Consider the following 15463-nt stretch of genomic DNA (forward strand, 5'->3'; position numbering starts at 1 on the left):
TTGCCAGAGAAAAGGCTGTATTCCCACTTTTTTCTAGCTGTATATGGGAGTGGTTAGAAAGGTTTGTTAGGCCATCATGAAATACTGGTGTTTATGAGTTAAGTGCTGCATGTGTTCACAAGCCTCTCATTTATTATCAGGAAGTCTAGAGGACAAACTTCAGTACAAGGCAATAAAATCCGCTGAATAGTGACCATAAAATTTCATTAGAATTCACGTGTCATTTTCAGATGACATTCTGCTGAGGTAAGACCTATTTTCAGCAGGATTTTACTGATAGATGTTGAATACTAAATGTTGACAATCATCATATTTTATGCAATTTTGCACCGTACTTCTACATTTTCTTGACAGGGACATATCACCAATCATGACGCTCAGAGATCATAAAACACAGGAGGTCACCACTTACCGGCCACAGTACGGTGCGGCACGAACCTTCTTTTTGTTGACTGTGATTGTCCTAATCTGTGTGCTGTGTTTCATACACATTGTGGAGGTAAGGACTTGTCTATTTTTTGGTGACTGTTGCTGCTGCTTGATATGTTAAAGATTACTGAAATGTTTTTCATAACGTTTGGCAAAAACATGCAACTTTACTGTCTTTAGGCAGGTTGCAGCAAAAGCTTGTCTAAGTTTTTTCTGTTTTACTAACCGTCTCTAAGTGCTGGGGCTAATGCATAACAAAGTAAGATATTACTGTATTTTAATTACATTTGTCTGTAATGTGTCTGTAAAGATTCTCAGTCATAAAGTCATGGTAGTTATAGAAGCTTCTGTCAAAATCAACTGGTTTTCTCTTGTAGGTTCTTGCAGACATTCATCCTTCATCCAAGAGGCTTCTTTAGTTTTAATTGACTAATGGGGAGTTACAGAATTTATAGTCACTCCAGCTCACATGGCTAACAGCCCATAAACAAGACAGGACTCACAGGCATCCAGGTGTGAATTTTTTGTGAAACCAGGAATCATATGGAATCACTCAATTCTGAGGAAAAAATTATGGAATCACCCTGTAAATTTCCATTTCCAAAACTAACACCTGCGTCCAGTTAAATCCAATACTGGTGATTCCATAATTTTTGCCAACAGTAGCTGCTGTAGCACATTTCTGAGTGAAACTGACTTTGAGGATCTTTGGACTTTATTTCTCTCCCAGATATGGATTTTCACATTTAAAAATAATTAATTTATGTAAAGTTACTCTTTCAACTTAAAGAGTAAAAGAAGAGTAAATGAAACATTGATTTGTGTTCCGTTATTCTCCATGTTGCTTACAATTCCTCGTCATGTGTCACTTAACCTCAGTCTCCTCTGCAGTGTTCTGTAAAGATTCAGTAGGAGAATTCGACGTAAAGTCATGGCTTTTAGTTGGATTCACCTCATCAGTGGTGTTTGTGTGCATCAGTGAGGTTCAATCCAATATGTATGTCTGATGCACCTAATGTCTATTAGATAACATCTCAGGAGAGATTTAAAAACTTGATTTATTTCATTTAAAAACACTACCAGTCAAAAGTTTGGACACACCTTCTTATTTAATGATTTGTCTTTATTTTCATGACTGTTAAATTGTAGATTCTCACTGAAGGCATCAAAACTATGAATGAACACATGTGGAATTATGTAGTAAACAAAAAATGAGTGAAATAAGTCAAAACACGTCAAAGTAGTCATCCTTTACTTTGATTCCTGCTTTGTAAACTCTTAGCATTCTCTGGATGAGCTTCATGAGGTAGAACCTGAAATGGTTTTCACTTCACAGCTGTGCCTTCTCAAGGTTCATTTGTGGAATTTCTTGCCTTCTTAAAGGGGTTGGGACCATCAGTTGTGTTGTGCAGAAGTCAGGTTGGTCCACAGTTGACAGCCCTGTTTGACAACTGTTACAATCCATATTATGGCAAGAACCAATCAGCTAAGTAAAGAGAAACAACAGTCTATCATTTCTTTAAGAAATGAAGGTCAGCCAGCCTGGGAAATTGCAAAAACTTTGAATGTATCCTCAAGAGCAGACGTAAAAACCATCCAGCTCTACGACCAAACTGGTTCACATGAGGACCTCCCCAGGAAAGGAAGACCAAGAGTCTCCTCTGCTGCTGAGGAGAAGTTCATCCAAGTCACCAGCCTCAGAAATGGAAAGTTAACAGCAGCTCAGATTAGAGCCCAGATAAATGCCACACAGAGTTCTAGTAGCAGACACATCTCTACATCAACTGTTCAGAGGAGACTGAACCAATCAGGCCTTTATGGTCAAATATCTGCTAAGAAACCACTACTAAGGAAAAGCAACAAGCAGAGATTTGTTTGGACCAAGAAACACAAGGAATGGACATTAGACCAGTGGAAATCTATGCTTTGGTCTGATGAGTCTCTACATGTATGGTTCCCACCGTGAAGCATGGAGGAGGAGGTATGATGGTGTGGGGGTGCTTTGCTGGTGTCACTGTTGGGGATTTATTCAAAACTGAAGGAACACTGAACCAGCATGGCTACCACAGCATCCTGCAGCGACATGCCAGCCCATCTGGTTTGCCTTTAGTTGGACCATCATTTATTTTTTAACAGGACATTGACCCCAAACACACCTCCAGGCTGTGTAAGGACTATTTGACCAAGAAGGAGAGTGATGGAGTGCTGTGTCAGATGACCTGGCCTCCAGTCACCTGACCTAAACCCAGTCCACATGGTTTGGGTTGAGACGGACACGGAGTGAAGGTAAAAGGACCAACAAGTGCTCAGTATCTCTGGGAACTCCTTCAAGACTGTTGGAAAACCGTTTCAGGAGACTACCTCATGAAGCTCATCCAGAGAATGCCAAGAGTGTGCAAAGCACACAGCAGAGGGTGGCTACTTTGAAGATTCTAAAATCTAAAATATATTTTGACTTATTTCACACTTTCTATTTACTACATAATTCCATGTGTTCATTCATAGTTTCGATGCCTTCAGTGAGAATCTACAATGTAAATAGTCATGACAATAAAGAAAAAACATTAAATGAGGTGGTTCCAGAAGTCTGACTAGTAGTATATACCAAAATCAATGAGGAACATTAACCAGAGTGATAGTTATACTTCTGAAGATAAAAAGGAACACAGTCTAATGCCAATGGTCGCTGATTGCTTCCTCACAGTCCAAAGACAAGTTTTAAATATCAAGTTATGGCAATCTTCTCTGAGCCATCACCAGTGACAAGGATGGAAACACTCTTTAACCTCTGGTAAACCCAAATCTGCCCCAGAGCCTACCTTGAACACACAATGACAAAAAGACAGAGAGTCAACAGTATTTGCTGCATGTGTCACAATGCTGCAAGTGCAAGTAGAAAGTCAGAATTTCCCATTTCTGACTAGGAAAATCAAGTAAAATGGCACCAGAACTCACATTTCCTACTTTGTAACATGGATAGAGTTTCTCAATTTTGACCTCAACATTTGACATGATTCCCACAAAATTACAGTGTATACAGTAAACAGTAAATAAACCTAGCTTCTCTACTGTTTATGAGTTTCATATCTAAATGTATAAAACATGAGAAAACGTACCTTTTTTTGGACTTTGTGCATCGAACCAAGGTAAAGAATGACCCAAGTCCAACTTCTCATATGAGGTTCATTGAATGCAGCATTAGACAGCGTTGCCTTTGATCAGCGTCTAAATCACACCATCAGTGCCAATTAGCACCAAGGTGATGATACAAGTCAAAATTATTTCTTTCAGCCAATGTGAGTTTTGGTGAACAAGACCTTGAAACACACAAACCCTTTGCTGTGGAGGATGAGGATTGGGGTTAGGGTTAGCTTTTGGCAGACAGATTGATAACCTTTCAGCTCCTGTTATTTTGCCCATGTGTAAAGCTGCAAGAGGCCCAAATCCAAATTCAGTTCTGTTCATCTCCCTGAAATCCCTCCTTTTGTACATCACTCTGTTCTAAAGAGCAGAAAACATTTTTCTGGTCTTCCCTTTGTTTGAAGCATTGCTGTCACCATCTCTCTCTTGACCTTTTACCAGTTTCAGAAAAAGGAAAACCTCACCATCATCCCTCCAAGAGCGGTGCCTAAGAAACATCATGATTTTTGCACTGTCCAGCCACTGTCCCCCAAAGAGGATTTCGAAGAAAAACTCCTACTAGAATCTATTGCTTGGCCAGAAACTCCATCTTTGCCGACTCCTCTTCCCGTGAAGGAAGCCAGTTATCCGGCTAAGAGCACCTTCACCATTCTTCCACAGACTGGAGGAGGACAGTGGCATGTAGGGGACAAGCTGAAGGTGCTGATCAAAATGTGTGACTTCCAAGGCCATCCTAAGAAGTCTGGAGGAGACGTCTTATTCGCTCGGCTGCACAACCCGACTCTTGGTGCAGGTGTTGCTGGGAAAGTGGAGGATCATCTCAATGGCTCCTACTCTGCTGTTTTCTCTTTAATCTGGAAAGGAAGCGCATGGGTTGAGGTGATAATAAAATTTCCCATGTTAAATGGGGGTTTTAAATGTTGTTAGTCTATCTTCCAATTGACTGATAGCCAAGGCCTGTACTTAGTTAAGTTTAGAATAATAAGAGTGACAGGTTCACCACTTGGAATCCTATTTCTAGACAGCAACTGCTAGTTTTGCTGTCTTGTCTGTTTAAATGTCAGATTCATCTAATTCAGAAGTTGATTGAAAATGGACTTTTTAAAGCTTCAAGTTGACTCATTTTCAAATTAGAGGAATGTAAAATGCATTTGACGACTATATACACATGGTATCATGGTAAAAGACTCAGGGTAAAGAATCCTATTCTAGGCAAAAGTTCAGCATCAAATCAGTTGATAACCCATGAAGCTGCATTATAGAATTGCAGGGTAGAGCTAGTTAGCCGTAGCATTCCCACTATCAGGGGAAAATATAATATCAGACTGTTGTTTCTTAAAGAAACCTGTTTTGCCTGATGAGCCTGATGCACGTCACACAAGTTTGGCTCGATTTGCTGGAGTATAAACATGCCCAAATTTACTCGACCAACACAGATGCTGAAATTAGCCTATGCTCTGTTAGTAGCTTCCCATTGGTAAAAGAAACACACAGTGGATCTGCCTGATGTGACATAAACTGTAACCTGATAAACTGACATCAATTAAAATACTTCTTGGTCCTGGAAGTAATGCTAGTCTACTACTGTAGGTATATTTGTTAGCTGGACATGCAACATTTGCATGATGACAATCAGACAGTTAATTCATTCCACCTTTGCTCTTAGTTTTTGATTTTGTACTTCATCCTTCAAATACTTGAAATGCGATTGGACTGACTGGGTGTTTGTGGTTTTGGGATGATATTTAGCAAACAGGCTATTCTCCATCCATGTGTTGAAATCTACTTCCCAAGAATAGCGCCTAAAAAAAGAACAAGCATCTCACAATTTTGAAGTCTTATTCCTGAAAATAATGTTTTGTGCGGTGGACCAATGGAGTTGTTTAATCTGTGATACATCAACTTTATGCCAGGAACAGGGGTTGCAGCTTCAAGTAATTCTTGAAATTAAATCAAGTTCTGTTCTCTGTCCTATCAGGTGACACTGGTTCACCCCAGCGAGGCCGTCACGGTGCTACGTAGGTTGAACAGTGAACAGCCTGACAGGGTTAAATTCCAGAGCATCTTCCGCTCAGGCTCCATCTCTGAAACTACCATCTGTAACGTATTCCTGCGTTCGACCCAACAGCCACTGTGCAACTACACTGACCTCCATACAGGTGAACCTTGGTTCTGCTTCAAGCCAAAGAATCTAAACTGTGATACCAGGATCATCCACTCCATGAGAGAAGTCAAACAAAACCTCAAGGCCAAGGAGGAGAAACTCTTTCAGCTGTGAGTAACTTCTGTTGTTGTCTTTTGAAGGAAATTTCTGGAGTTATTATTGCAGTAAAACATGTCATAAATCAAACAAATTAAGGTGACCACTCAGAATTACACTACAATTTCTATTTATTTTGGATACCATCCTTCCAGAAACCAACAGATGCACAGTAGATTTGTTAAAGCTCCCTTACCGAGTGTTTACATCCAGCAAACATGGAGGAACATAAGCTTGTTCAACGAATGGTTTAATTATGGGGTACCTAAAACTCCTACAGTGAAGATTAGTTTAGAACTAGGAGTCCAAACATTTATCAGTGAAGCGTACAGCAGAAAATGTAGCTCCTTTATCAATTAATATTTTCAATTTAATTAACTAATGATGGTACACTACACTTTACAAAGTCTTTTTTTTAATAAAAAACATTGATAGGCACAGCTTGTAATATATTTTACTGATTGATCTTCCTGTTCTATTTATCCTACTGCCAATTTACTCTGTAAAAGTTTGATTTTCTCTTGATGAACCAGAAAGAAATTAGTTATTTATTCAAACATCGTGCATGTTTGAATATTGCCTTTTTAGCTTTCTCTGTTAACCATGTCAGCATGTCTAGGTTGTCAGGCCACTGGACATTTTCAGTGAAGGGTAGATCAAAAGATTCCTCAACCGCAGACCACTCTATGCCATAGGTGCAATGCAACAATACCTGCATGTCTGGAACTAGAACATTATACAATGTAGCTGTAACCCACAACCAATCAAGATATTCCATGGGGCTAGTGAAAGGATCTGGTGCACTACACACTATATCTCTGGCCTCCGCCGGGCTCCATGGGTGACACACAGCTGTGTTAACGATCATGCATTTATCGAAAGCTGGATTAGTTTCAAAAGGGTCCGACTCCTCTGTCTTACCACTTTGAAGAAAAACAGGTGAAGAACGCTCAGACTGTTTATCCTTTTTCATCAACTCATCATTACTCTGTCCTTTCTCTACATCACCGTTTCCTGAAACTGAGCCTGTTCCTGAATCAGCTTCAACTTCTTTATTCTTTATCTTAGTCAATTCTTCCTGAAGAAGAGCAATGGTCTTAAGTTTCTCATCTGTGTTCTTAACTCTGGCTAATGACTGAATTCCTGCTACACTGACCAGCGTAGATGCATCAGATTTAATTTTAGCTGAGGATGCATCAGAGTTAGATTCCGATTGTGCTTTATGAGAATTATTAATTGATTTCACATTTGAACAATGAGTCTCGCCTGATTTGGACTGATAACAACCCATGGTTAATTTCTTTCACTCGACAACAGGCATTCATGCACACACACACAAACAAAACATAGCCGCAATGAAAACAAGCAGAAGGCGCATATCCATCACTCTCACCTGCATCTGAGCTCTCATGTGTCAATTTTTAATTATGATCAGGGACAATTTTAATATGATCTTTTAGATAAATTTTGACATTCTTTAAAATTTTTCAAAACAAATTTGAATAGGAATTTTGTGCTTCAAATTTGCCCACTAGCCCTGAATGACTACTGAAATCCACATGCATATACGCCAGACTCACCTCTTGAGGCAGCCGACTGGCATTTAATGTCCAAATGTAGTATCATACAAATGTAGATTCAATACCATAGAAGTTATTATTCAAAAATTTTGTTTAAATTTTTTTTAACAGGTACATAATCCCGCCAAACTCAGACATGGCAGTTTGCAAAATTTGTTAAAATTTGCACTTACCAGTCTTTGTTGTGTGGAGATCCTGTTTGTGATGCCAATTTGATAGGGAATTCTGCGATGTCGAAAGAAGAATCAGGAGGCAAACTCAGACACACTCTGGAGACTCAGATGGCTTATTTTGAGAATAAGGTTTACTGATATCAGGAGAAGTGATACAGTGAGCAACTGGCAGCATCAGTTCTAAGGAGTCTCTCCCGGAGAGGGCCGCAGCTCATTTGCATGAAGTAGACTGGACTTCTACTTTATGCAAATTGGATGCGGCGAGCGGAGATTCCACGCATCGTGAAACTGTCCTCAAACTTCTAAATTAGGCGTCGGTGACCTAAAACGAGGACAGATTCAGCTGCTGAACAGATTATTTCTCGCCTCAAATGCTTTCAGAAATACTTTTCGCTGAAGTGTTTTTGAAATGAAAGGGAAAGTTCGCGGCCGAACTGCTGTGTTTATCCAACTTGTTTGCCGGACCGTCAAGCTGAAAGCTCGGTCACGTGACAATGTTGTGGTCCGCTAGTGACCGCCCACCGGCCATGCGATTTTCAGATGCGGTATGTTGCCGTGTGGGAAAATCGCATCTAGTGGACACGTACCTTCAGGGTCATATTAGGGACAGAGAGCATAAACATGTTTACATTCTTAATTTAGGAGAAACATTGGTCAAGGGTGGCATCTTGTAGAGTAATTTGGGGTGACTTGTTACCTACACTTGATTCCAGGTGACTGCAATTGGCAGATGCACTGTCATTTAGGATGTCATAAACTAGAACCACCTCAGTCAATTTTTCCTTCACAAACACCGATATTCATTTGCAGTTGTCTTAATGGTTGCCTGGTAAATACAAGTCTGCTGTTTGTTCTTTCTTTTTTTGGTTTGCTCTCCATCGACGCTACAGAGTGGCTCTTTAGCTGCAATATGATCCCCTATGTTCACCAGCTGGATGGTGACTTTACCAACCGTTTATTAGTCTGTAGTGTTTACACAGAGCGTTGTCTGTTGAAAACAGCTGGCTTCTATGTCAAATAAATGATGCTGATGAGTGGTGAAACTGAACTGAAATTGCAAATTTAAGAATTATAAGCCTAAAAATTAGTGTAAAGACATGAAAATGCCTATCTGTCACATTACACACACTCATTGTGTACTGGAAAACAGTACATAGTGCAGCTTTAACTTCTTAATTGATTTTTCTAGGTTTAACCTCAAATGTTTAAGATTTTATTATGTATGCTTTGCTTCAGCCGAGTCAACCTGAAAGTCTCAATTCCAGCTTCAGGACCTGCAAGTGTCACTGTGCTGCCAAGACAGAAAGGTAAAGGATCTTCTTATTACTACAACCACCATAGCCTAACAATGACAGTAAATGAAAACTAAACATCTGCAAAACATTTGTTCAGGCCAGCTGGAGAAGTGAGAACTGCAAAAAGTATTAATATCACAAACACCGCACATACAAATGTTAAGGGAGAAAACAAATTTCAACATATTGAATATGTACTGAATATGTATTGAATACGCTGAATATTTTTTAAGTATGTATAGATGCACACAATATGTTAGAGTTACACTGACATGGAGAATTGAGGGGGCCATTGTTCAGTAACTTCCCAATAGTGTATTTTACAAACTATTTAGCGGGAGGATACCACTTGACTCCAAACACTCAGCTGTGATGCTTACTCTGCTACATGTGCTGCAAAGAATTAAAGAAAGAAGCCGCAATGAAGTTATGCTACTAACAAGTCTTTTTGTCATAAGCGTCAACTGTTGTTTCGAAGCCATTAAACACAATTGTGACAAGTAACCATTACAGATAGAGAAAAACAAAGTAAGGAAAATAAGGTCATGAATTAACTTTAAATATTGACGTGAAGGCTATAGTGTTGTTACTTACAATGTCAATTTACCTGAGTAACTTACCTGAGTAATTTTAACATTAAGGATTAAAACTCTGCAAACGTTATATAAAATACAACTGTACTTGAGAAAAATAAATATTAAGGGTCAAACTCTTTGGTGTTGTTAATTATGTAGATTAACCAGACTAATGTAGAACAAAAGTTGACCATGACCATTAAAAATATACATTAAATGTTACATGTATGAGTGAGTGACTGTTGTAATGAGTGACATGTACTTTTATCACAATGAACATGGACTGCTAATTAGCGGTGTACAAGTTGTGTACTAATCTGTGGCCGAAAATAGACAAAGACAAATCCACTACACACTGCCGCCACAAAAACCACAGTCTTTTTTTAAAAACTTTGAAGACTACATATCTGTGATGCACTTATGTGTTATTGTCCAAGCAAATATGTTCATTCAAGGACATCCTGGGTAGATGGGTGTTTATTGTGAACAGGTGGGGGCAATGAGGGTAGAAAACTGAGTCCACAAAGACCTCAAAGAGAAGTGTTTACGAGGGTCTCCACTGGTAATAAACTGATTTGGAACTTTTCAAGGGATTTATCAACAAAGTTATTCTTATCTTTCCCTCCTCTCAGGTCAAGCAGTGGTGAACAGCAGCAATATGGAGTCTGGACCCTCTGGCTATTACTACAAGGGTGCATGGCAAACACTAAGTGGCACCAAAGTTCAGCAGTTCAACACCCCCTCAGCCATCACTCAGTGTCTGAAAGGCAAAGTGGTCCACCTGTATGGAGACTCCACCATCAGGCAGTGGTTTGAGTACTTCAATGGAGCACTACCAGGTACTTGCCTCTCAGAGATTGAAGGAAATAAACTCATTTTCTTTACACTGAATCTGTTTCCTCTGTAATACTTTTAGATCTCAAGGAGTTTGATCTGCACAGCCATAAGAAAAATGGACCTTTCATGGCCATGGACTTTGCAAACAACATCCTGATGACGTTTCGCTGCCATGGTCCTCCTTTCCGTTGTGCCCCTGTCCCAATCAGTGAGTTGCGTTACATTGCCAATGAACTAGACACTGTAATCGGAGGCACCAACACTGTCGTGATCTTTGGCATCTGGGCGCACTTTGGCAGTTTCCCAGTGGAGGTCTACATCCGGCGGTTGCAGACCATCCGCAGGGCGGTGATACGCCTGCTGAACAGATCTCCAGGTACAGTGGTCATCATCCGGACAGCAAACCCCAAAGCTTTGCCATCTAGAGTGAGTCTGGTCAACAGTGACTGGTACTCACTGCAGAATGACAAAGTACTCAGGGCCATATTTAAAGGATTGAATGTTCATCTGGTGGATGCCTGGGAGATGGTCCTGGCCCACCACTTACCTCACAACCTCCACCCACAACCTCCTATAATTAAGAATATGATCAATGTTCTCTTGTCCTACATTTGCCCTATAAAGAGTGGCTAGGTTACTAGGTTACAATTAGTTATTCCTCCACCAAGGAACGCAGCGGAGTTATGTGACGATCAGTGTATGTTTGTTCATCTGTTAGGCTGTTTGTCTGTCTGTGCGAAACATTACTCAAAAACAGAAAAATGAATTTGGATGAAATTTTCAGGAAAGGTCAGAAATGAGACAAGGACCACCTCATTAGATTCTGGCAGTGATGTGGCTTACAGTCTGGAACCACTGATTTGTTAAAGATTTCTATATCATTGAGAGATAGCGGCACGGCGTCACTGTAACTATGACAACAAATGAACACTACATCAGCTGCCTACTGACGATTACATGATTGCGATCCTACTACAAATTCACCACCATAGTTGTATCAGGACTTATCCATAGGAAATCATACAACGGCTGAGCAGCCTTGGTGGAGTATTGCGCCATCTGAATACTTTTCTTGTTAGAGTGCTTCCCTTTGTGGCCAAGTATTTTTTAAACATATGGTTAGATTTGCAGCAGATCTGAAGTGCAGTGGTTTCTGATTTTATTCCACTTTCATCAAACAGCTTTTGTATATTATGCATGCAAAAATACCCCAGGTTGGATAATAAAGATAACTTAACACATACATCCTCATGTTTGGGATTCCTGGAGACGCTGGAACTCTGTAGCCAGTGCAGAGACAGATAATAATGCCATGAAGTTTCATACATAATCCCAGTCTATGAAACAGACTCACAGTCACTCATCTGAAGAAACTCGACTTGTTTTCTCATCTCTCGTCTCGTCTTGCTTCAAGGTGATTGTAGTTTACCACAGTCATTTTTTAAAGTGCTATTCGTGATGTGATTTCCGGAGACAGTTTTTTGGTACCAATATAGTTTTACCTCCAGGGAGATTCAGTTTCTGGTTTTGACCATTCACTGGCTCATCGTGTATATTTGGGATTTACTGCTCTAGGCCTAACTTAGGCAGCATAGTTGATCATGGTTACATTTTATATTGTGTACTGTACTATATTTGCATTCTTTAAATATAGCAAGAATAAAGCACTGAAAAAAGAGTTGGTGAGGAGGGCAAATTAAAAAAATAAGGTGGGATATAGTTGAAATGATTGGGGATATAAATACAACAATAATTTAAAAGAAGCAGTTAGGTGTTGAAAAGCAGGTCGAGTAACTCAGCAGTTTCTCTCACCTCTCCTGAGTTTGACAACATTTTTAGCTCAATGTTTTTATTTTCTGACTCTGCAATTTTAATGTTATGGCTGACTCTCAAAGCTCTCATAGTCTGTCTTTAGGTGTTTTCAGACACATCTATGAAATGATACCTCTTTACCTCACTATCTCAACGAAGAAAGATTAGGCTAAGTTAATTTAAACAGAACACACTTGTGCTTCAAGCAAAGAGGATGTGCACTCAATGAAGGACATAGGATCCTTGACCCATCACTATACACACCAGTGAGCAGTGATTCCTAGCACATCTCTGGGGGTCATCAGGTGGAAACCTCCCTTCAACAGTGTTTTGCCTATTTAGTCCCACAACAACTCCAGGAAGCTAGGCGGTGAACTCTGGCATCCCAGATTCATCCCATACCCTCACCCCCCACCTCCCCCAGTTCCAGTTCACACTGCTCCTACACAATCCAAACAGCACTGCTGATTGATTTAGTTTACTTAAATAAACCATGTGAGGCAATATGTATCTCATCACAAGTGAGTGGCCTGGCTGTTTGTGTATATTTTCATATGTGGCCCTTGGTGAAACACCCCTGAATTTGAAGCTGCTGGATTGCTTTGCAGTGCATAAAAGGAAGAGGGCGCTATTGTTCTTGAAAAAACACAGATACATCCAAGTCTGCACTGACCAACGGCAGTGGTTCTAACATTACTGACAGAGCAAAGATCTTCTAAAGAAAACCAACATTACTACTGGGGCCAGATGATAGGAGCTAAGCCCTTTATAAAAATATATTTTAACAAATAACAGCAAATCTCCATCATATCAAGACTTTAAAGTTGATTTGATAATGATATTGTGATATTTCAAATTTCTGCACTGAGCAGCTTTAGTTTACATTTGTGGAAACAATAATAAGTACAATTAACAGTGAAAAAATACACTGGTTTTAAAAGCGTAGATGCAATGCATATACATAGACTAACATTTGTATGTTTATTAGAAGCAAAGGAAAATGTCTTATTTAAAAGAAGACTTCAGTACCTGCGTTTCCGCTGTATTTCCCAACGAAGTTCTTGTACTCTGCAAAAACAGTCCCACCTTCATGGTCCCACAGATCCACCCTCATTGTCCACATTTTGGATTTGTTCTTGGTCAGAAAGAAAACCTTCTTCAGGCTGAGCCAGTGGTCCTCTAAGGGAATCAGCAGAGCACAAAGATAAGGACTGACTTTTTCTGACATCTCTGCACCATCTGCACCAATCAGAAGAAATAAATCAATTCATTCTTCAATCGATTAAACTACTTGATATTTTAAAATTCAAAAGACTTTTCCAAGCCTTTTTGGGGTAGTGCTCAACAAACTAAACCAGTTTCTCTCTTTTATAGCTACACACACAGCAGTTATCTCGTTATCTACTCACGTGTCAGAGCTCCAAAACCATATCTATAGTCTGTCCATTTTCTGACAAAAGAAACTGCTGGTCCACTGCGCCTCTGAAACACTGTCCAGCCTCCATCAGGAAGCATCTCGCAGTACAATTGAGCAAGAATTCCAGTAAACATATGTTCAGAAAACCAGAGTTGTCTACATATTCTCTAAATGGTTAGACATGCTCTACAGTGTTTGGAAAAACAAAACGGAACTGGACGTTACATTTTTCTGAGTCAGAAGAATTAAGTTTTCCACTGAACATCACAAGAAGCCTTTCGTTCCTGTGACGATCTTTGTTTTTTAGTGAAATTGTATAATTTTAGAACCCCTTAATGAGCAACTGTTACAAAGCAATATCCCATTCAGATCTGTGTTAAAGAAGCAGAACAGGGAAGTGTCCATGTCATGCTGCTTAAACAGCTTTGACTCATCAGGGTGTGGATCTAGCACGCTGATAGTGGATCCCTTGGATCAAGCTTCACCTCACAGATGCTTGATTGGTTTGGAACCCGGGGAGTTTTGAAGCTGGGTCACCAACTAGTGCTATTTGTCGTGTTCCTTGAGCTGCTCCTGAGCTGTATTTGCCATCATATTATCCTGCTGGATAGGACGTTGTCATCAGCATGAAGGGGTGCTGGTGAACGAGTTAGTCATTTGAATAATAATAATAATAATAATAATAATAATAATAATACATTTTATTTGTATAGCGCTTATCAAAACACTCAAACACACTTTACATACAAAATCCTGTTCGGTGCAGCTGAAGAGAAGAGCCTCTCTCTCTCTCACTCTCTCTGTGTCACTTTTTCCTTTTATAAAGTATCAGAAGTTTCCCAGCTGTGACCTTTTCCATCTGGCTGCACCTCTCAGGACCACACTACTGATTTGAAGTTTGAGTGCTTATTGGATGCAAAAGATCTTTACGTTAGTGATGACTGAGATGAGTTGATGTGGTGTGGGAGAAAAGCTTAGTCGGAGATCAGCAGCAGCTCCCAGGCCATGAAGAGGAGGCAGAAGTCTAGGAGGTTGGGTGGAGGCACGAGAAGTGAGAATGGCGGAGTGGTATATACAGGCTTATGACAGGAAGGGGAGTGATTGAGGTGTGGTCCTGCTCCTGAACCTCAACTAAAAAAAATGTATCTCAATGGGAACAAAGTTCAATTTTTGCTTAAAATGTTTCTACAAATATTGATTGTCCCCAGAGACTTTGGTGAGCAGATATGTCTTATCCTTGTGGGTGATAGTTACCTGTTTTGGTGATTCATTTGGTACAAATATTCATAGTGCCCAGAAGATGAATGATAATAAGCAGTGTTGGCTAAGCTACTTTTATTTATGTTTAAATGTATTCATTTTTTAGCGTATTGCTAGCTAGTAGTTAACTGTTGATGATGTTATGGTCAGACAGAAGTGGTTCTGTTGGCTGCTAGGGGCTGCACAGCATCTTAGTGGTTAGCGCTTTCGCCTTACAACTAGAAGTTCCCTGGTTCATGTCCTGGCCATCCCTGGATCTTTCTGCATGGAGATTGCATGTTCTCCCTGTGCATGTGTGGGTTTTCTGCAGGTGCTCTGGCTTCCTCCCACAGTCCAAAAGGTTAATTGGTGATTCTAAATTGTCCACAGGTGTTACTGTGAGTGTGATGGTTTGTCTCTATGTATAGCCCTGTGATAGACTGGTGACCTGTCCAGGGTGTCCCCTGCCTTCACCCTAAGTCAGCTGGGATAGACTGCAGCCCCCCATGACCCTAATGAGGATTAAGTGGTGTATAGTGGATGGATGGATGGATGTAAGTACAGTTTACATAAGCTAATCAAGCCATGGCTCTAAACAGCATCTTAGCAGTTTTAAAGCGCTCATATTATTCTCATTTACAGGTTTAAAAATGTTCTCAAATATGTTTACATGCTTTACTACTCAAACAACACATCAGTTTTCTC

General features: G+C 40.0%; 1 protein-coding gene across 1 annotated transcript; it reads left to right on the forward strand.

The window, feature by feature from the left end:
- Window positions 1–136: 136 nt before the first annotated feature.
- LOC111580606 (NXPE family member 3-like) lies at window positions 137–11533 on the forward strand. The gene is made up of 7 exons (XM_035956418.2): window positions 137–246; window positions 355–499; window positions 4012–4449; window positions 5549–5844; window positions 8820–8890; window positions 10086–10292; window positions 10370–11533. Exons 2-7 carry the CDS (start codon window positions 371–373, stop codon window positions 10921–10923), a joined length of 1695 nt encoding a protein of 564 aa, XP_035812311.2. The 5' UTR covers window positions 137–246; window positions 355–370; the 3' UTR covers window positions 10924–11533.
- Window positions 11534–15463: the final 3930 nt, after the last annotated feature.

This window comes from Amphiprion ocellaris, chromosome 21 (assembly GCF_022539595.1).
Source record: "Amphiprion ocellaris isolate individual 3 ecotype Okinawa chromosome 21, ASM2253959v1, whole genome shotgun sequence".
Classification (NCBI taxonomy): Eukaryota; Metazoa; Chordata; class Actinopteri; family Pomacentridae; genus Amphiprion; species Amphiprion ocellaris.

Excerpts from the sequence above, each read along its gene's own strand:
- LOC111580606 (XM_035956418.2), top strand. The coding sequence starts at position 371 with ATGACGCTCAGAGATCATAAAACACAGGAGGTCACCACTTACCGGCCA. Across the intron at positions 5,845-8,819 it reads GAGGAGAAACTCTTTCAGCT|CCGAGTCAACCTGAAAGTCT; the intron begins GTGAGTAACTTC and ends GCTTTGCTTCAG. Across the intron at positions 10,293-10,369 it reads CTTCAATGGAGCACTACCAG|ATCTCAAGGAGTTTGATCTG; the intron begins GTACTTGCCTCT and ends TAATACTTTTAG.